Raw genomic sequence first — 20,163 nt, 5'->3', positions numbered from 1 at the left:
CTGCTACAGCCCTTGCACTCCGGTCACCAAGGTCCCTTTTTGTGACACAGGGGCAAGTGAGTTCGTAATTCACCAATTCACTCATATCAGAGAGAATTTGGAAAGCAGTTTTCATTTGGGACAGCTCTGAAATGTACCCATTGGTGCTTTTCTGCAGAAGTCCCTGCTAAAATCTTCTGACTGGAGGAAGAGATTAAGCAGAAGAGCATGATGGTGACTGGCTTGATACCGATACACGTTTCCTAAGCACTGGGAAGCCACAGCAGAGCTGCTGAGTATCTCTCTGCTTTGTCTGTGGGCTTGTGGGGTCTCATCCCACTGCAACAGGCCTTAAGACTCCTGCTGTCAGAGCTCAAATCCACCTGTTGGCTTCCCTGGTCTTGCCCAGGCCACTACTTGCTGCAGGATTTTCCCAAAGGCCATTCAGGATATGAAAAAGACCTTCAAAGCAGATGCAGCCGAGTGAACTCAGGGAAAAGGAAATTCATGAGCATGCAGCTCTGTACTTTGCACCCCCAGAGTGCTGTGAGTGCCAGGAGGATATTCTAGGGGCAGTCTGGGTATAATTGGATGGTGTTTGAGGCAGGAGACAGTAGGTTGCAAGTTACTTGTACTTGGAGTGTCCCTATCCCTGCGGTGGTGTCTGCAGCACTGGTGAGTGTGAAGAGCACTGGCTCATCACAAAGAACCAGCCTTGAAAAAAATCCCCATCTGAAGGCTGAGACAATTCCCCTCACTCCTTGCTAAGGGAGCTCCTTAGCTCATTTTCCAAAATGACATCTTTATCTTTCAGGATGTTTTTCTGATCCTCTCCTTCTGCCAAGACCTGGGATTTGTATGAGTAAATCAGCTTGTCCAAATGCCCCATTTGCATGTGCAAACACAACCAGCAGCACCCAGAGCTTGCTTTTCCTCATGCAAAATTTCAGCAGCATCTCTTGGAAATGAAGCCTAAGATAAGATGTCTGAAAGCCCCAAAGAGGGCTGAAAATGAGCAACAGGAGCACCACTAATTGGTCTCACTTCTCCACAGGTAATTGGGAGCTCTCTCCTCTTCATTCACGACAAGCAGGAACAAGCCAAAGTCTGGATGATTGACTTTGGGAAAACCACCCCACTGCCAGAGGGACAAGTTCTTCAGCACAACGTGCCCTGGGTGGAAGGGAACAGAGAGGATGGCTACCTCTGGGGGCTGGACAACCTCATTCAGATCCTGACAGAGTTGTCCCAGAGTGAAGACTTGCATTAAAGCCGTGCATCCGACTCTGCCACTACCCCCAACCTGCCCCCAACTGACTCTTCTGAACTGCACTACAAGACACTTTCCAGTCCTCACCCTCCCCATTTGAAAGCTATACTATCCCTATTTAATGTGTTTTTGTTGTGGCTTTTTTTAGGTTGTCTTGGTTGTTTCCCCCCCACCCCTCCTTGTAAATAGAGAGCTAACCTGCCACAACAAAAGCTGAACTTGAAACCTTGGCTTTGCAGAATCAGTGGGAGCAGGTGGCCTGGGGCAGCCCGGTGGGGTTGCTTAGGCAAGTGCATGCTTTGCCTATCGTGCTTTTGTGTCTTGCTCAGCCTGATATCAAGAGGGCTGGCAGAGGAAGGAGCCTCTTCCTGCACCAGGATCATCCTGAAAACACTCAGTGACCGTGCCCAGGACCCTCTGGCAGTCAGAGAATGTGAATGAAGTGTGGAGATGGTGAAGGACACTGTAGTGGGAGCCCTTTAGTTGTCTCTGCCAGCATCTTCCAGCCCAGGGAGCTGGCTGTGCCAAGTCCTTCAGAGCTGCTAGAAGGACAGATTTGGGGTTTGTGTTCAAGACATCTTGTAGAGGTTGCTCAGTTATTTTTGAGTGGCACTGGAGGGCGAAGGTTTCCCTCCTGCTGCAGAGCCATGTAGTCAGCCACAGGTATTTGTCATGGCCAGGTGCTCCCCACCCACATCCCCCATGATGGGTGCCCTGGTGAGCAAAACTCTGGGCTCCTCTCTAGAGCCCCAGCTCCCCCGCTAGGAACTGCTTCCAGCCTACCTTAGCTGGGGTCTCCAGACCTTCCTAGCCAGGAAAAATAGCTCATAAAGGACTACTATGAGACCTAAAGTAGCCATCCAGGTTGATCAGTCTTTTTTGTCAGCAGCTGAGCACATGTGTAGTGCCACCAATGCTCACACCTAGCCCAGGGCGACCCTCCTGCCTGGAGCATGTCCATAATTTCCATCTGCATCAGGTGAAGGGTCACCGCAGCAAGGCAGCACCCGGGTTAGACACCTTTGGCAAAGCAGAGCTGGGGTCAGACATCCCCATGCCTTCCCCTTTTTCCACAGAGCTGCCTGTGGCTGCGCTGCTCCCCAGTCTGCTGGGGCTGTGTGACGGCCCCTGTGCTCCAGCTCCTGTGAAAACACCCAGTTCCCTGTTTAGGGCGGAGGCTATTTTTTAACTTCCTGGAACATTTGAAGCGAGCGGTGACAGGGCTGCTGCGCTAAAGGTCATCCCTGGAGAGGCTGGCGGGGAGGGGAGGCTGCGGGAGGCCTTGCGTTGAGGAACGTGCAGCGCAGGAGGTGGTGCAGGAGCTTAGCAGCCACGAGTCCCTCACCTGCTCCATCCATCCCCAAACCCACTGTCCTGTCTCACTCCTCAGGGGCAGGGCTCCAGACCCCCTCTGCCGTAGTTTGGTGGGTCCAGCACCCTTGATGGGGGAGACCTCCCTTGCAGCAATAAGGAGAAGGAGGAGTTGGCCACCAAGCCATCTGAAGCCAAGCCTCTCTCCCACGGACTGAAGTTTCCTAAGGTTTATTCTCAGTTCATAGCTCACCAGACAGGTGTCTTTTGCTCATCAGATGCCATTGTAAATGGTTGCACTGTTTTAGCTCCTTGCCAGGCTTTCTAGACTAGCCCATGTGGAAGTGCCTTATAGACTTTGCCTCTTCCATTAGTGTCATGGAAAAGGTTGGGGTTTTTTTTAAGTTATATTTATTTTCATCCCATTTTAATTGCACAAAACACTAAAATTTAATGCATGGAATAATTTTTTTTTAAACTGTGTTTTTAGTTTTTAAGCCATACCTTTTCCAGCTTTGGAGAAAGGGTGTGAACAGATACTGCATAGCTATGTACCACTTACTGCTGTACTTTAGCTTCAAGCTGCTCTTATATATGTACGTTATTTTTTAAGCCTGTTTATAAACCACATCCCTCGCTTTGCGGCTTCAAAAGAAGCAGATTGTTGCTCTCAAATGTCTTATGCTTTCCTGGAGGCTGGAATGGTTGCTGTGAGGGATTTTCCCTGCTCCCACCACACCTCTCGGTCATTGGGTAATACAGAAAAAATAAATCCAAACTGCTGTGGAATACCAACGCACAGTGCCTGTAAAAAAGTCCTGTAACATTGCAAATAAAGGCGTATGGGAAGCATTCCCCTGGTGTGCAGTCAGTGTCTGACCTGTGGCAGCCTTGGAACAGCCTTTCATGTACGTGGCTGGGGGGGGATCAGGCTCCAGCAGTGCTGCATAAAACCAAGGGTAGGGGAGGACCCTGCGCTGGGAACAGATCCTGACAAACAGGAACTGGCTCTGCAGGGAGCAGGGCAGGGGGCGGGCAGAACTGGGGCTGTGGGAGGCCCAGGCTCAGTGGCAGCTAACCCCCAGAGAGGGCTGAATTTCTCCATCCCCCTTCTGCAGTGAAGGCCACTGAAGGCAGCTCCAATTTTTTTTTAATGTTTTTGGCTCCCACTGAGCAGTTTCTGAGTGCCACCCTGTGATTTCTGCACTGGAGAATACCAAAGCACCCGGGAGAATCAGAGCTGCTTGGCACAGCCAAACATTCCCCCGGCTCCTCTCCCTCTCAGCTGTGCTGTGGGCAGGGCCAGAGGGAGCACTTTGGACCAAAGGCCACAAAAAACCTCAGATTGTTTCTGCAGTGAAAGGAGGAATCAGGCTGTAGAGCCTGAAGGCAGCTCCATTCCTTCCTGGTTGGTTGTGCAAGCACAGGACAGCAGGAGCTGTTCTGGCACAGATGTGACCAAAGCCAGATTTAGTGCCCAGACCCTCAGGAGCAGCCTGGCCTGGGAACCAGACCTGGCTTACCATGGGTCCTCTAAAACAAACTGCAGGAGAAACCCTGCAGTGTGGAATTTGAAGACTAGAAACCTCTTGGTCGGAGGCAGAGCTGTCAGGATACTGGATGTGAGGCTGCTGCCTGTGCACCAGCGGTCTCTCCTGGGCTGTGGGAAAGCAAACATGTTTCCTGTCTGGCTGCTGAGCTCACTCCAGCAGAACTGACAGTCCCTGATTTAGTTACAGGTCCAGGTTTTGGAGTCTCTCTGGTCTGTGACTCCTCTTCTTACCTTCAGAGAAAAGCAAAAACGTCCAAAACTTACCCACCCACCCCACCCAAATGCAAAACCAGAGGGTGAAGAACCCTGTTCTGTGAAAACCTCTCTTGAGAGTTGAGGAAACACCATGACATTGTGGTGGAGAGTGTGCAGAAAAATTCACAATGCCAGAGGTTTATGTCCAGAAAGGAGACAGAGGACTCCTGTAACTTTATTTGAGTAAAGGGAAAGGCCATGGGGCATTTCCCCTGGGGTCTATTAAATTATTGGAGGATGCAGCCTCCTTTTTGTCCTAATTTCCTGGCCACAACACCCTCTTCCTTTCCCCATTGGCTGAGATACATGGAAGGTACAGACTTCCCAATAGGCCTACTGCATGTCCCCCTCTAATACGCACATCCCTCCTTTTTTATATAGATAACAAAACAATATTCATAACTCCATTCAGTCTTTGTTCTACTCTAAGTTCAGGAATTTAACATGGCCTTGGCTGAGCAGCAGTCTATGTCAAATGGTAACATTTTCTAGAGCTGATAGTTTCTCCCATTACTTCCCTATCTAGAAGTCCCTGGTCCTATCTACAAGCAAATTTACATTGTCTGTAAAGACACATTCATCCTATTCCTTTCAAGAGGAAAAGGAAGTAAGGAAAAGAAACCCCTTGTGGCTGAATACTGGCATCTGCCGACCCCAGGGTTTATGCAGAGGGTTGGGATGGGGCACATGCAACGGCAAGAGTCTGCCTTGGCCCCCCTGCCTGGCTTTATTGCACCCCCAAAGCAAAGCCCAGAGCTCCCTGCCACCTTATGCATTAATAAACTAATTGATTCATAAACTCAATATAGAGAAGAGAGGCCAGGACTTACATTAATGCAACAAAGACTTTACACCTTTACACCTTGCTGAGGTCTCTACTCTTACAGAACAGAGCCTCACAGCACCTCCAGCAGTGCCAGGTGCTGTGAGGTGATCTGCTCAGGCTGTAGGGAGAGAGGGGCAGCTCCTTTCCTTCAGCATTGTCTGATCGGGCACTACTTGACAGAATGAGCCTCCCATTCAGGGGGTGCTGGTGGCCAGCTGGGCATTCCAGCCTGTGAAAATGCAGGACTTGGGTGTGGTGGTTGACAGGGGCCACACGATGTGCTCAGTTTTGTTCCCAACACAAGCTGGTGGGGTTTTGGGGGTCTCTGGGAAGCACGTCAGCAGGGATTTTACCCCTGCCCTGGATGATGCAGAGCAGCCCCCAGCCCGAAGCTTGGCAACAGCCCCAGGCCCCGCGTGTCCTCCTGCCCAGTGTGGCGGGGGAAGCAGCAGTGAGGAGGTTGCCGGAGTGGGAAAGCTCCTGCCTGTGTGCTGCTGCATGGGGATGCATGGCCGGGACAGCATGGGGACACCATGGCAGTGACAGGATGGCCAAACAGCATCTGAGTGTGGAAGGTGCTTTGGGGATGCCTTTCCTCTCAGCCACTTTGCCGTGGGGGTGGCCCTGACACCTCCAGAGTCCTGCTGGCTTGGCGATGTTTTGGGGGGCATGCTGCCGGGGCACCCTCCAGCCTTCAGTGGGGAGAGCTCGCCTTTCTGCCGTACCTTAAAAACCAGAGCCGACCCCTTCCGAGCCTCCCCGTCCCGCGTGGGGTGCCGGGCGGGCTCCCGGTGCTGGTGCCGGGCCGGGAGATGGCGCTGTGCCCCCGGCGGCGGGCAGGCCGCGCCTCCCGGCAGGAAGGCCCCGCGCCGCCCGCCATGCTCCCCATGGGATGCTCCCCATGCTTTGAGGCTTTTTCTCCATCCCCGGCACTTCTGGGGTTTGGCTTTCCCACTGCGAGCTGAGGAGGTCGTTAAAATTAATAAACCCTGCCCTTTCTAGCAGCGGCTCCCTTTCAGCGGCTCCATCCCGGAGCCAGCCTGAGCAGGGCAGGGGGTGAACGATCTATGCTGCCCACATCTCTTTCTGGGTGGTTTTGGGGGTGAGAGGCTGGCGGCAACACGTCTGCCCTCCCTGTGCCATTGCAGGGTTGGAGCCCCCGGCGGCCCCAGCCCCTGTCCCCTGGGGGACAGCTTTCCCACTCACAGTGTCATTTGAGTCTGCGTTTTGTTCACTTCCCTGCCCTTAAAAAAATACAAATTTATTCGTTGTTACTGTGAAAAAAAAAAAAAATAGAAATCCCTGAGAAATGGGAGAAGTGGGCAGGGCCCACTTCTGTGGTGTCAGCTGGTTTGGTTTGTCTTTTGCCACGTGGTTTGAAGTCCATGAAGTGGTCCCACTCTGCACCTGCAGTCCCAGGGGTTCCAGGGATGTCCTGCCATGCCCATGCCCACACTGCATCCCCAGAATGGGGCTGTGGACACAGCTCTGCCACATCCTGCAGTGCCTGACCCAGCACGAGTGATGCCTCCAGCAAGGAAGGCTTTATATGGGGATTTACTGCTCTGGGGGGTGCCCCGGGAGCTGCTGTTGCTTTTATACAGTCAGGTGTTCTCTGTCCTGCTTAGGGGACCTGTCTTAGCAGTTCCTGCTGCTCTCCAGGATGAAACTGTGCTTCCACCCTGGAACAGCCAGAGAGCACAGGAGAGCTGCTGCTGGTGCTACTTAGACGAGAAAGCCCAAGGAGGAGGCTGCTGAGTGAATCCCAAGTGGGACAGCTCTGGAGGAAACTGAGAAATTTTGGGGCCCCAGCAGCTCACCCCACTTCTGGCACTGCTGTACTGCCTGCTTGGGGCTAGTGCTTTCTATTTGTTGGGACTTTGTGCCTCCTACCATTTATTTGGTGTGTATTAACAGTGTCAGACCTGCAGGACCTGGGGCCAACTCCCCCCTCTACACATTGCCTGGTGCAGGGTATTCAAACACTTTCCCTAGTGTAGAAACTTAAGACTTGAAACCACCAGAACAATGGAGCACGGAAAGAAATAGAGGCACAAAATTATTTACTCAAACACCTGACCCGAGCCAGGACACAAAATCAAATACTTTAATTTCTAGTGACTGACCTCTGTGTCAGAAGGGACTTTTGTTCCAAGATGGTTTACATGCTACTTTCCGTGGCAGGAAGCCTAGGACTTCTGCAGGGACACACAGTCGGAGATCTGCTTCTCTTGTAGCCGTGGGGTTGGCTCAGAAAAGGGGATGTGAGAAGAAAAAGCAGCAGGAGTCTGTAGTAGCAAGATAGAGATGCCACAGATATGTTTCCCCCTTTGCAAAAGATCTGTGGCTAAAAAAGCATTTCCCACTGGCAGCGTGGTATCTTTTTCTAGTGCTAGATTCATGTTTCATCTCTTTTTATGACTCCAGAACAGCGAGGGGAGATGGCAGGACCCGTGGGTGGGCTCTGCGGGGTGCCACGTGCTTCCTCCCACCATTCATCAGCCCCAAGCAAGCGCTTCAAACGTGCCCCGATGCGACTGCCACATTCTGCATGTGCCCTGCAGCTGCTTTTCCCACGGGAAATGGCTTTGCAGGAAGGCTCACAGACCCTGTTGTTTACAGGGGGATCATTAAGGATCAGAGGATGTCTCTTAAGCACTTGTGTGCCAGCATGGTACAGCCCACAGTGCGGCTGCCCAGGGAGCATCCCCAGGGCAGGTTGGTGCCATCCTATCCTTTGAACCCGTTGTATCCTTTGGCCACGGGTGGGACAGGCAGTGACAGTGGCTCTTTTGGTGGGACAGGCAGTGACAGTGGCTGCTTTGGTGGGCAGAGGTTGCAGCATTCTGAGCGTGCTCAGCACTCACACACTGTCTCTGCAGGGATAGTGGCTCCTAATGCCTGTGCTGCCCAGGCTGCTCAACAGCATGTGGGCCTCTTAATAAACAGAATTTAAGCCTGGAATTTGACATTCATCTGGAATTTGAAACCAAGGCCTGTCCCTTAAAAACCCACAACCTCCCTTCACATCTCTGGCAGTGCAATGCTTAGTGTGCCCTAGACATAAGCATACACTCCTGCCAGTCTTGCAGCTCACATCCTTTTCCACAGGGCTGCAGTTTTCCTGTGGAAACAATCTCTGAAATAGCCTGTGATTGTAATATTACCTCCTAGGATCAGGTGCTACCTTCTTATAGCTGCATGTGGATCTGAATGTGTATTTGGACTGCATGACTTTGAGATTTAGAGATAGTACATGCATACCTTGCAATAACTCTCCTCTGCATGGAGGGTTACTTTTGTAAATGGTTGCTCAGGCTAGTTTGAACAGAATACAGTTGAAATTATGCTTTTCTAAATGTGTATCTCTAAATGATCCAATATCCAGCATGGCCAGCAGTGAGAGCTGCTGGTGGGCAGACCCTGGCTCGCTTTTGGGGTGAGCTGCAAGCCAGGACTTACCCCAGCCTTCCTGCACAAGCTGCTTTTGCCCCACCTGTGAAACAGCAGCCAACAGCCCAAACTCTCCCAGATGGCCTCATGCAAAGCACACCTGGTTACATTGATTGCTCTGGATCTTGCAGGAGGTCACAGCTGCTCCCCATCACCCTGGGAGTGGTGTTGGTGCTGTGGCAGGGGATGCCAGAAATGTGGCATGGAGGTTTTCCCTGTGTCTCGTCTGTCTTCACCCAGCTCCAGTTTTTGACTTTGCTTTCATGTGGTTTGTTGCTAATTTTCCTCCTCCCCATCTGAAATGGTTCCATTAGCAGAGTGTTAAAGAAATCTCTCTGAGATAATTATGCCAGATCTCTCTAGTGGGTTTGCCACGTGCTGGTGTGTCTGCATGGCTGTATAAATAGCATCATACTACTATATATCAGTGTTCAGCCCAGAGCGCTTCCCCTGCTGAGGGCTGAAGCCTGAACAGAAACATACAGCAAGTGAAAGGAGCTTCTGCCTCACCTCCCAGACCCTCAAAGCCATGGGGTGTGAAAAGACCCTTCTTGCTGGTCTTGCACCAATCTGACTTTGGTCCCCTGATCCAGCTGGGATCTCCCATAAGTTTCCCTGCCCACAGTGGTTCTGGGGAGGGAGCAGAGCAGTGGTGTTTTGTGGTGTTGTACATCACAGGAGGAGCATGGAGTGTGGATGGCTGAAATATGCAGGTGTTTTAACAAGTTGCTGGTCCTTGCAGCAGGCTGCCTTTCATGGGAAGGCTCTACCACCTGCTCAGATCTGCTCAGGTGTCTGTGGCCAAGCTCCTGACAGCATGTGGGCTGTTCTTTCACAGGGAGCAGGGATAATAAGTTAAATAATAAGTTAAAATTGCAAATGAAACCCAGTCAAGAAGGACTGCTGATAGGCATGTGCACAAGGGAACACAGGGTGGCTTTTCCCCCTCCCTTGTCTCCATTCCAGAGATTCAGGTGAAGCTCCTCACCAGCCTTCTGCTCTTCTGGAAGGTTCTGGTTGCGAATTCCTTAAGGAAGCCATGCCCTGGCCCTTGCCTCCTCTCCTCAGGGGATGTGGATGTGGGCTGGTGTCTGCTGGATGCTCTCCATCACCTCGCTGGTGGGAGGAGAATGAGAACCCATTTGGAATCAGGGATGATGGGGTTTCTCCAGGTGACATAAAGAGACTCTACATTTCATTCCAGCTGTCCAGCAATAGAATATATTTAACTTAAAAAAAAAAATATCCACAGTATCAAAACACAAGAAGTCACAATCCAATACTCAGTGATATAAATAGGCATACAAATGGTCCTCTGCAACCCCTCAGTTTGGCCTCCAGTACGAAAATGAAAGGTGGGCTCACCAGCAAGGTGCAAACTGCACAGGTGGGCAGGCCCCTGCTCCCTCCTTCCAAAGGTGGAAAATCTGAGGTACCCACGCATGGCCAAAACAAGGAGAACACAGACTTGAGCCAGCAATCCCCCTCCCAGCCTTGGGAACAGTGCCTGTGCCAGTGTGTGGTGGCTGAAGGAGGGGTGTGGGCCAGGGTGGGATCGCTTGCTGGGTGTCTGGGGGAGCACTGCTATCACCTCCAGCAGTGCTGGTAGAGGTGAGCCCCTGTTTCGATCCCAAGCCAAAATGTGCCATTCCCTTTCACCTGCCTGTTGAAAGCATTCTCAGAGCTGGAAGATGGATTGAGCTACTCTGGCCTTTTCCATTCTTAGAGCCTGAACAAAAACTTCACTTTCCACTGCAGCATTCCAGCAGTGGGGACAGGGCATTGTTGCTTCCCTCTGGCCAGTTGGGTGGGTGCAAGAGAAGCAAGACTTGAATTTAGCCTGGCTTAGGTATTTGTACAGATGACAAGAGGAGGAAGGATGGGTTGTGGGTAGCATGAGCTCTGGTGGGATTCACTGTAATTAACCCTCGTTCAGATGGTGCCACTGTGACCTGGGGTTTTGCACCATGCTGCTCCCACAGGGGGATGGGAATGCTGAGGGCCAGTTTGGGAAATAAATTGCAGCACTGCTTCAAAGTGCACAGTGTATGAGCATGAAGCAAAGTCAGCTGGAAAATACAGGGCTGTGTTGCCACACCATGGTTAACAAGCGTGTGGATGAATACATTGCTTTTACCTGGGAGGAGTGTCAGATCTAGCCAGGGTCTCCTTGTACTTGGGGTTTAGATGTCAAGGAACTCTTGGTGGTGTCTTGCAGTGGATGCAGTTTGGGCTGGGTAGCAATAAAATGCACCCTGGCTGGAGTGTATGCATGTCTGTGAACTGCAGGGTCAGCCCAGAACAAGCAGGAGGCAAGGAATAAAACAGCCCTCTGAAGAATCCTGGGACTGTAAGCTTCAGCTTCCTGTCCACAGAGCTCAGCACAACACTCACAGCAAGACTTAAGGGGCAATTTCCAGCACAACTGGAAGGTCTTTAATAAAATGTGTGACAGTCAGTGCACACGGGAGGGACATGCAGCTTTGTGTCTTGGGAAGCACGGGGTGTGGCACAGGTGGAGTTCCCTCTCACATCTAACTCTCCTGACCCCACGGCTGTGTGTGCCAGAGCTGCTCCCAGCACAAAGCCCCACTGATCTTCCCTGCTGTGACTGCCACAGCTGAGAGCAACCCCAAACCCCCACAGCAAGTATGGCCAACCAGGCAAAAGGCTGGGAGGGTGGGAGTCACCTGCCAAAGCACCTTCTCCATGGTAAATATGGTAACACAAATGAACTTGGAAAAATGGTCCTGTGCCCTCTGTTGCAATGGTTGGGCTGACCCAGGATGAAGCAGGTTTTTCACTGAGTTGGTCCCTACCTAGAATTGCTTTCCAATGAGTAGTAAATCAGTTGTTCAGCCCAGCTGGGTTCAAGTGCCAAGAAGCTATTTCATTAAAGCCCTTTGTTTTGGTTGTTGTTTTGTTTTGTTTTTGAGAAACCTGGTTTTCACAATCAGAAAGGAGCAGCAAAAATTCTGTGTTGCTGGCAGATGGGGGTGAAGCAACTGCATTTATTCTTCATTACCCACAATCACTCTTTAGTTGTAAAACTCGCATGTCAAACATCTACATTTACAAAGCAGATGATGGTGCTGGGATAGCTGGGAGCCACGCACTTCGGACCACAGGAAGGGCTCGGGCTGTGCCCTCTGGCTGTGCTGGTTTGCAGCTGGTCACAGGCACAGCTCCTACAGGAGGGAGGGGAGTTACCCAGCCCCGGTGGAGATGGAGGTGTTGTCCCCTCTGCAATGCTTCGGAAGGAGGTGTGAGAGCACTGGGTGGTTAATTTTACCCTAAAGAGAAAGAAAGTAATTGTTGATAGGGGAAAGCTCCAGATTTCCACTCGTACCTGTGTCTTCACAGCATGGCTCTTGTCAGTGCCTGGATTGTGGGTGCCAGACACGCCCCTCCAGATGCTGCCAGCTGCCCACAGAACTCTGACCTCTTGTAAGAGAAAGAAAACCAAGTCATAGTGGAGGGTGTGGTACTAAAGATGGGAAGAGCAGAACCCTCTGGTGGCCACAGCCCTGCCCTGGGCTCAGTCTCTGAGCTCCCCACAGCTTGCCATGGGGAGACCTGAAGCCAGGGTGAGGGTCTCACCATTGCCTGAGAGCAGGCTGCTGTCATACCTGGGCTGGAGGGAGCTTTATTCAGGGCTATTGGAAAAAGCAGAGGGATTTATCATTTTTATTACTACCACAGGACAGCCTTGGTGAAAATGCAATTTGATGCTTGCTGCCTGGTAGCAAGGCCAATCTATAAAGTGGCTCCTGTCCTAAAGCTGAGAGTGGGAAACTGTCTGCTTCTAATTAAAATAAATTAAGCAAATCATCACAGTAGGCAAAAATAAGGCTTTTTGTCCTGGGTGTCATTTGACAGATTTCAGAGCCTCTGAAGTGGTGCACTGAGTGTTTTCTTGGCTTCACCAACTCAATAAGAAGGTGAAAGCTAAGAGAAAATTTTACAGAGCAAAACCTGAAAGTTAATTATAAATCCCACACCTCATCTGTGCAGTGCTCTGACTCCCTTATGCAATAAATGCAGACAGCACCCAGACCTAACCAAAGTGATGTTCTCAGAGACCTGCAGCCATCCCAGGGAGGGCAGCATTTCCATTCGATCCTTTCCCAGCCAAACCAATTCTCCCATCCTAACTAGAGCACAGAGACAGACAGCACCAAATGTGGCCCAAAAGGTCGGCAAAACCCTGGTGGTGCTGATGAGGAGCTTATTCTGTCCATTTTTGTTCCCAGGGGACCTTTTGTGCAGGTGCTAGGTCTCTGGGATGGGGCATCTGCTGCTGATGTGACATCTGATGCCACAGGAGATGTGACTTTTGGCAGTTTAGGCCCAGTGAAAATATCAGCTTGTTTATTCCTCCCCAGCCAGAGGCTTCTTGTGCTGCCTGTCCACTACACATTTAAATCCACCTTCTAAAAGTGAACCCAACTTCACAGGCACCAGAAGAAGTTGTTAAGCCACACTTGCTGCTCCTATTTCAAAGGTTTTGCCTGGTTCCTTTTATCCATGGCCTGTTATCCATGTCTGCAGGGGCTCCGGCACACCCGTCCTGACACCGCAGCACAACTGACTTGATGCTTAGGCAGTGTTTGGTGTTTGCACTCGACCCAGCCATTCTGGTTTGGCAAAAGTGAGTGGTAACCATTGCTCTTTGTCATTGCACATGCTGCAGCTGAGTGGGCAAGTGGTTTGTGTGACTTCAGGGCCAGTTATAGACCTCAGAAAAAGTGTTCTCACTGATGATAGCAGCAGCATGTGAAGGTGTTTTCCAGATGTGCTACAGATTCCCCGTTTGCTACTGGTTAGGATCCTCATTACCCTTTATTTTCCCAGGTGGGAAATGGAGGAGCAGAGATGGTCTGTCTCACAGGACATGCTGAAGCTCAGTTCTGTAACACCTGAACAGCCCAGCAAGCCACAGAGCTGCAGATGCCACAGCACAGGCCACTCCCTGAACCAGTCCCTTTGGTAGAAATGGACAAAGACACTTGAAATAGTGAATGATGTGAGGCGAAATCCTTCTGGCCATCGCTGTGGCAGTGTTACTCTTGAGGAGCTCATCCCCTGGCTTTAGTGCAGATCCCAGATGGCTCTTGGGTTTTCCACCACTGACCTGCTTGATTGGTTTTCTCCAGCTGCTGCTCTCCTCCAAGCCTCTCCCTGGCAAAGCAATGTAACTGGCTCGCTGCAGCCTGGCATTCTGGCAGGATAACTGTGCTGCTTTTCCTCTGGAGCACTTCCAGCCCTGGGCTAACAAAAAGCACCAACTGGTACTTGTCTCCCAAGGAAACCTTTGCTCCTCTGCTACCTATGTTGTGTGGCATGTGTTGCTCTAAAAACTGATGGTTTTTCATCTCTTTTCCTCTAAAATGACAAATGCAAAGTCTTCCTGTCTGCACCATGTCATGATCTTCACTTTCTATGCAGTAGCCCAAAAAGTGGAGCTCAGCATCCCTGTTTGGATACAGGGTAGTGACTAAATACCCGTTTCTGTCTGTCCAGCATGGCAGTACAAGCAGCAGTTTAGGGTGTGAGGCAAGAGAAATGCAGCCTGACTTATTCCATGGGTTTGCTTAGGAGACCTGTCCTTTTTCCTTACTGTATACTGCATGCTGTACAAATACACTGAAGTCTGGCTTGGTAAAATGTACAATTAATTGTTTGTGTTACAAATTTGCCTCCTTGTTTATATATATATATATATATATATATATATATATATATATTCCAATTAATACTGCTGAGATCAGAGGAAATGCTTGAGCCAGCATCTTCACAAAGAAAGCTGGTACTCCCAAGGCTCCTAACTCTCTGCCCCTTTCTCCTGTTCAGGCAGCCCAAAGCTTTTTATAGTGCCCAGTCATGAAAGGGTGAAGTGGAAAAAGTCTGTCATTCCTTCTGATGCCTGCATTGGATAAATGGGCATAGTTTAGAGGGGTCCTGTCCCATCACAAATTACTTGGGACTGTGGATGCTGCTTTGTCCTCAGCCCTGAAGAAGGACCTCCTGAGCTGGAAGGGCAAGGAGGTACTGATGCCTGCTTTCCACAAGCTGTGGGCTCACAGCACAGTGTGGGCATTGAGCAGGGAGGAAACTTTCTGGGAAGAGAGGTGTTGCATTAAATCCAGACAGTATCCAGGCATCAGGAGAACAGCAGGGGTTGTGGGGAGGCTAAGCCAGAGGTTTGCTAAACCAAAACTGAAGGAGCTTCCCAGCAGCTCTCTGTGGGATCACTGACAGGTGCCCTGCCCATCACAGGACTCTCCTTCACCCTTGGTGAGCAGCTCAGGGCACTTGCTGCTTCTTGACACCACAGCTCCATTTACAACAGAGGGTATTTTAGCTGACAGGACCTGTTCTGCATGAAAAATAAAAACCTTTGTTAAAAGTAGACCATCATACCAGGAGAGGCTGGACACTTGCAGGGCAGTGGGGTTTGCTGCCATTGCTTTCTCACTATCTGCCTCCTGGCTGGGAGTGGGTCTCAGCTCTGCCACACTTGGGTGGCTCCCGGTTTTGGCAGAGGGTTTGTGTGAAACTCCTCTGTCTGGAAGGGCCCTCCTTGCACGTCAGCAGCCTGGCTTTGCCCTCTTTCAGCAGGGCTCCTCCTGCCATCTTTTTGGAGAAGAAAAGCATCCAGGTGCTTAACACCAAGCTGAGATCCTCTTGCCCTGCTGTGGTCAGAGGGATCACTCCACCTGCAGCCACTGCAATTCTGTACATCATGTTCAAACCATGAAATCACAGCCCCACCCCGTTTGGCCACGGGCCTTCCAAACACAACACCTGTCTAGTACCAGCTGGTGATCCTGGAGTTTTGGATACTTACCTGGGGAAGCAGAGCTGGGATGCTGCATCAGCCAGGAGCACTCGTCGTGCTCTAAGGGGATCTGTTTCCAAAGCATGGAGACACTGCCAGCAAGTAGCTTTCAGGGGCAGAAAAAGTCTCATTCTTTGGCTACCCAGTATTGTTTTACATGAGAGGCTTTTGGCAGTACTTGCTGCCCTTGAGGCTTGGTGCTCCAGGACACCAGTCCTGTGCTAGGAAAAGTGTTCCCTGGGCTGGTGGGAGCTCTGTTTTTTGCATGGTGGCAGCGGATGGAAGCAGGGGATGGCCCCGTCATTTCAGCGGTACAATACGATTTACAGCAAGCACGTTTTTCAAGACATCTGTGGGGACAGAGCTTCAGTGAACATCATATATAGACAGACAGCAGAGGAGGCTGGTTGGACCCTCCTCTACTGCAAAGCAGTCACAGATGGAATTTCAGGGCAGGAAAAAAGTACCACTGGTTTGCTTTTACATCCTGTACATATATCTATGAATAGCTCCTTGGCATTTGATGTTCACAGCCAGCGTCCTTTAACAGCAAGCATAAAAAACAGGCAGAACGTCTTCAGCGACCTCCCCCTGGGAGCAGAGGGAATGCAGGATCTCCCTCTCCCTTGGTTCAACTGCCTGCCCAGGTGCCACCGTCACCAAGGGTGTTTCCTTGTCTTGGCACCCTTGTCCTCCTCGTCGGCCGCCCACCGCGTGCTGGCCGGGACCAGTCCAAGCCAAGCCGTGCTTGCCTCATCTCCGCTGCTCAGGGGCATCAGTGCAAGTCTGCGCTGGCTGCTCTGCATCTCCGCTCCGCTGGACGGGCAGGTGAACCGGGCAGACACAAGGAGACAAAACAAAGGGGACAAGAAGAGAGACAAAGGGTAATGAAAAGGTCCGTGGCCCACGGCTGCCAAAGGAAATCTGTCGCCGTGTTTCTCTGACCATACTTGTCCCAGCCACTACAGCTGCTGTGGAATCCCCTGTTCCTTGTAGCCTGTGAGGAGGGAGGGGAAGGGAACATGATTAGAGTTAATTCCAAATGAGGACTCTCGGTGAGGCTCAAGCAAGCCACTAACCTGGTTTAGCAAGAGTGGCAAAAACCATGTGGGAAAACAGGGGGGCTGCCACATTCTCTCTCGTGGCCAGGCTGCCCAGGGCAGCCCCCTGCCCTGCTTTAGCCAACAGCTGCCTGGTGCTGCCTCCTTCCTGGGCACAGCCATGTGGATGCTGGCAGCCAGCCCTGCTGCTCTGGCACTCACCTGCCAGCAGCCTGGCACGGGCACCTCTGCTTGAAGAGATTGTAAGAGCACAGCGGTACCAGTGGTCACCAATTCCAGCCCAATAACCTAAAGTTTTTATGGAGTGTGTTTTCCTGTGGTGCAGGGGAAATGGATGACCTTGTATCCTGCTCAAGAGACACGGCTGCTCCCAAGCACTGCCCTGGTAGGTCGTGCATCTGACACGCATCTCTCCTTGGGATCTACTTGTGTTTGAACCTTGTCCTCCCAGAGCATTGCCAGGTAGGAGGTTGGTTTCCTCTATCCACCTTTTTTTCCCATGCTGGATTTTGCTGATGGCGCTCCACAGCAGCAACCAATTTGTGCTGCAGTTTGCACAGCTGAGCAAACACCTCTTGGAGGAGAAGGGGAATGCCTTGAATCACAGGCTGAGGTGTCAAACACAGATCATGGGATGCCTCTGATGATATTCTCACTCCCTGGCTCTGCACTTGCTTTGCTCCAGCCCAGCAGAATTACAGGTGCTTTTGTTAGGGCACAGCAGCCATCCAGTGCGCCTGGAGGAAACCTGATCTTTTCAGCAGCAAAACCAAGGAAACTGCCTGGATCCCTGTTCCTTCAGATCCTTTCCTCTTCTTGTGGCCATGAGGTTTGATGTACTTCCCAGCCAAGATAGCGAAGCCCTAGGGGTCCACACTGTGTGGCAGCCACATGGATGTTGCAAGGACTCAAGCAGCCTGTCCTGCTGCTTGTCACAGCTCCTTGGGGCCCCAGATTATTTACTGTCCTGCACACAGTGGTTGAGGGCAGGCTGCAAATCGCACCGGGGACAGCTTCATCTGCTGTGGGGGCTAGGGCAGGGAAGGGCAATGGGAGAGCACCTGCAGCTCCTGTGCTAGTACAGGATGATGAGAAAAATACTGGATTTCTTAACGCTTTCCTAAGTGGTTGCAATGACTGTGCCAGAAGCTTTCCCCACTTTCCTTTCCAGAGAAGCTTGTTATTCTGACTGTATCAATGCAAAAAAATCTCCTTATTAAAGAAGCAAACTGCCCTTACTTGCAGTGCCTGCCACAGTGAAGATCTTTCAACTAAAATAACTTTTTTCAATCTGGAGGTTTTTTTTTTTTTTTTTCTTAGCCTAAGTAACATAAGTAGCCTGTCATTTTTATATTTCGAATTTCAAAGAAGTCTGAAGTTTCATATCTCAGAAGAATGCTTAACTTTTCAAGCACTTTTCCATTTATGCTTTGTAATATTTCTTTCTAACCTTTGTGTTAGGCTTGTGTAAGTCCCTTACAGAAACTGAACACAAAATACCAGCAGGTGCCAGAACCCCTATCTTTAAGGGACTTTTTGCTGAACTAAGAATTTACTCCAGTGAATGAACTTTGCTGTACTTTGGAAAAAATCCACACATTCGCCCAGGTTTGGCAGCCTGGACCTCCTGCTGTTAAACAAGCTCAAGGGACAGAATAATGACACTTAACTGAATTTCTGCCTATTGTGTGCAGCTGAACAGAAAGACTCTCATCTCTTTCAAACAGCTTTTTCTAGGGGGCAAAATGATGATTTCACATGCATTTATGTTTTAAGTGTGAGTCAGCTCTCAAGGCAAGGTGAGCTGGCTGGAAACTTGTAATTTGGGCTTGTCTATGGCATTGGTTTAATTTGTTTAGGAAGCAGAGTTAAAAAAACAAACAAAGAACCCTATGGACCAGAAAGGTGGGGCCTGCCTTAAATCCTTAGCTAAAGTAAGAGTAACTTACTTCTACAGCCATGAATTTTACTGAGATATAAGAAAATTAAGATTGAGAAATCCTTTCAGTCTGGCTGTCGCTGTTGAAACTGGCTGGAAGTTACAGTGGCCAAGTCTGTCTCTTTACATGACCCTAAGCCAAAAAATGACCTGTCCTATGCAAAACTTGTTTATTACAATACTTCAAACTTATCAAGTAGTTTGTATGTGAAAAGAGTTATTGCATTTCTTGCATAGGAATAGCTGCTCTGTATGAAGCAGCTTTACATTAATATGTCTGCAATAAAACTGAGGTGCAATTCTGTAGAACAGACAGCTCTGGGTTCAGGATTAAGTGGGCCTGTGCACAAAGTCACTGATTTAATGGAGTTTACTTGAAATTGCACTTCTCCTGTAAAGCATTGCATGTAAGATTGAGGCAAAAAGAACCCAGGCTGTGCACAGGCTGTCATTCTGGGACTGGGTTCATGCCGAGGGGGGGCTTCAGGATGCTCTCAATGCTGAAATGGGTTCCTGCTCTGCTCCAAGGGTGCCTTTGGGGCATCCCCAGGGGCATTTCAATGCTGTGTGAAGATTTTCAGCACGCCTGGGGCTGTGTAGCCACAGGACAGACAGAGACAGTCAGACACACACATGTAAAGGCACATGGCTGGACTTGGGCTGGGCTGGCCAAAGTGAATTCCAGATGTCCTGCCCGGACCGATGCTCACTGCTCTCCATGAGAAACTGCCTCAGAGCGTGAGGAGGAGGAGGAGGAAGAACAGAAAAAAACTTACCTTGTGAGACTTTGATGGTGAACAAAAGGAGGCAAAGGAACATGAAAGAAAGAGAGAGGGAGAAATGTAACTGTAGATGATATATCTGAAACACATGGAGAACCAGAAGAGAATGAACAAACTGAGGCTGCAGAGTAAACAGGGAACAGCTGCTCTACCATCAAACATTCACACCAGGCCTAAACATTTCTTAAAATCCTTGTACTTTAAGTGGATCATTTCACTTGGGACTCTTGTTTAAAGATGCCAGGGGAATCCTTATCTACTTTTCCAGCCCCAAGCAGGACAGGCTGGATGGGCTAACACCTCTGAGCAATGCTCCCAGAAACTCTCTCCTCTGTGCCACTGGCATTTTGTGGGTTTGACTGAAGGGGAGCCACTGAGGGAAGGCATCAAACAAGACATTACAGTGTACCAAAGGGTCATGGCATACCATTCACAGTCTCAGAGCTGGGACAACTACACCTGAAGAGTTTTTGGCAGCTTCCCTGCTCAGTCTGCTCGTGCCCACAGGTAACTCACAACCACAGCCTGTCACATGCCTCAGCCTGTCTGGGTGCTGCAAACCAAACACTGGTGCTATTTAACATTCCTACAATGTTTTAAGAACTTGCCTCACTGCTGCATTTGGTGGGAAACTGCAAAAAAGGGTATTTTAACTACTTTCCTCAGGCCTAGTTTGGGGAACAGCTCTTTTTAGATCTTTTTTAAAAGTGTAATAAGTCCAAGCAGGCAATTTGTCCTTGGAATTTTCTTCATCTCTTGAAGGGTTACTGGTTGGTTTGGGCCTCCTTCCTTCCCAGGACAGCAGTGTTACCTGCCCCAGCAGGGGCCCTGAAGAGCAGAGAGGCTCAGTGATGCTTTCCCTCAGAGCCTGAGCATACAGCAACTGTGCAATCA

General features: G+C 50.3%; 2 protein-coding genes across 7 annotated transcripts in view; one reads left to right on the top strand and one right to left on the bottom strand.

The window, feature by feature from the left end:
• ITPKB (inositol-trisphosphate 3-kinase B) overlaps window positions 1-3,414 on the top strand; it is a 66,917-nt gene extending 63,503 nt beyond the window's left edge. The window contains exon 8 of the mRNA XM_053938584.1: window positions 1,034-3,414. Coding sequence (XP_053794559.1) covers window positions 1,034-1,249 — 216 coding nt within the window. The 3' untranslated portion in view covers window positions 1,250-3,414. The remainder of the gene's footprint in view (window positions 1-1,033) is intronic.
• A 6,439-nt stretch (window positions 3,415-9,853) lies between these two features.
• The window catches only part of STUM (stum, mechanosensory transduction mediator homolog), a 47,860-nt gene continuing 37,550 nt past the window's right edge, over window positions 9,854-20,163 (bottom strand). For 2 of the 6 annotated variants that reach the window (XM_053939405.1, XM_053939407.1), the window contains exons 3-4: window positions 15,497-16,484; window positions 9,854-11,939 (exon numbers count right to left, since the gene is read on the bottom strand). In XM_053939405.1, the coding sequence (XP_053795380.1) occupies window positions 16,450-16,484 (35 nt within the window). In that variant the 3' untranslated portion in view covers window positions 9,854-11,939; window positions 15,497-16,449. Of the gene's footprint in view, window positions 11,940-13,780; window positions 13,918-15,496; window positions 16,485-20,163 lie in introns of all 6 variants that reach the window. The other 4 variants (XM_053939403.1, XM_053939406.1, XM_053939404.1 and 1 more) reach the window with 3 other exon arrangements.

Source organism: Vidua chalybeata, chromosome 3 (genome assembly GCF_026979565.1).
Source record: "Vidua chalybeata isolate OUT-0048 chromosome 3, bVidCha1 merged haplotype, whole genome shotgun sequence".
Taxonomy (NCBI): Eukaryota; Metazoa; Chordata; class Aves; order Passeriformes; family Viduidae; genus Vidua; species Vidua chalybeata.
This window is presented reverse-complemented; position numbering and strand designations above follow the sequence as displayed.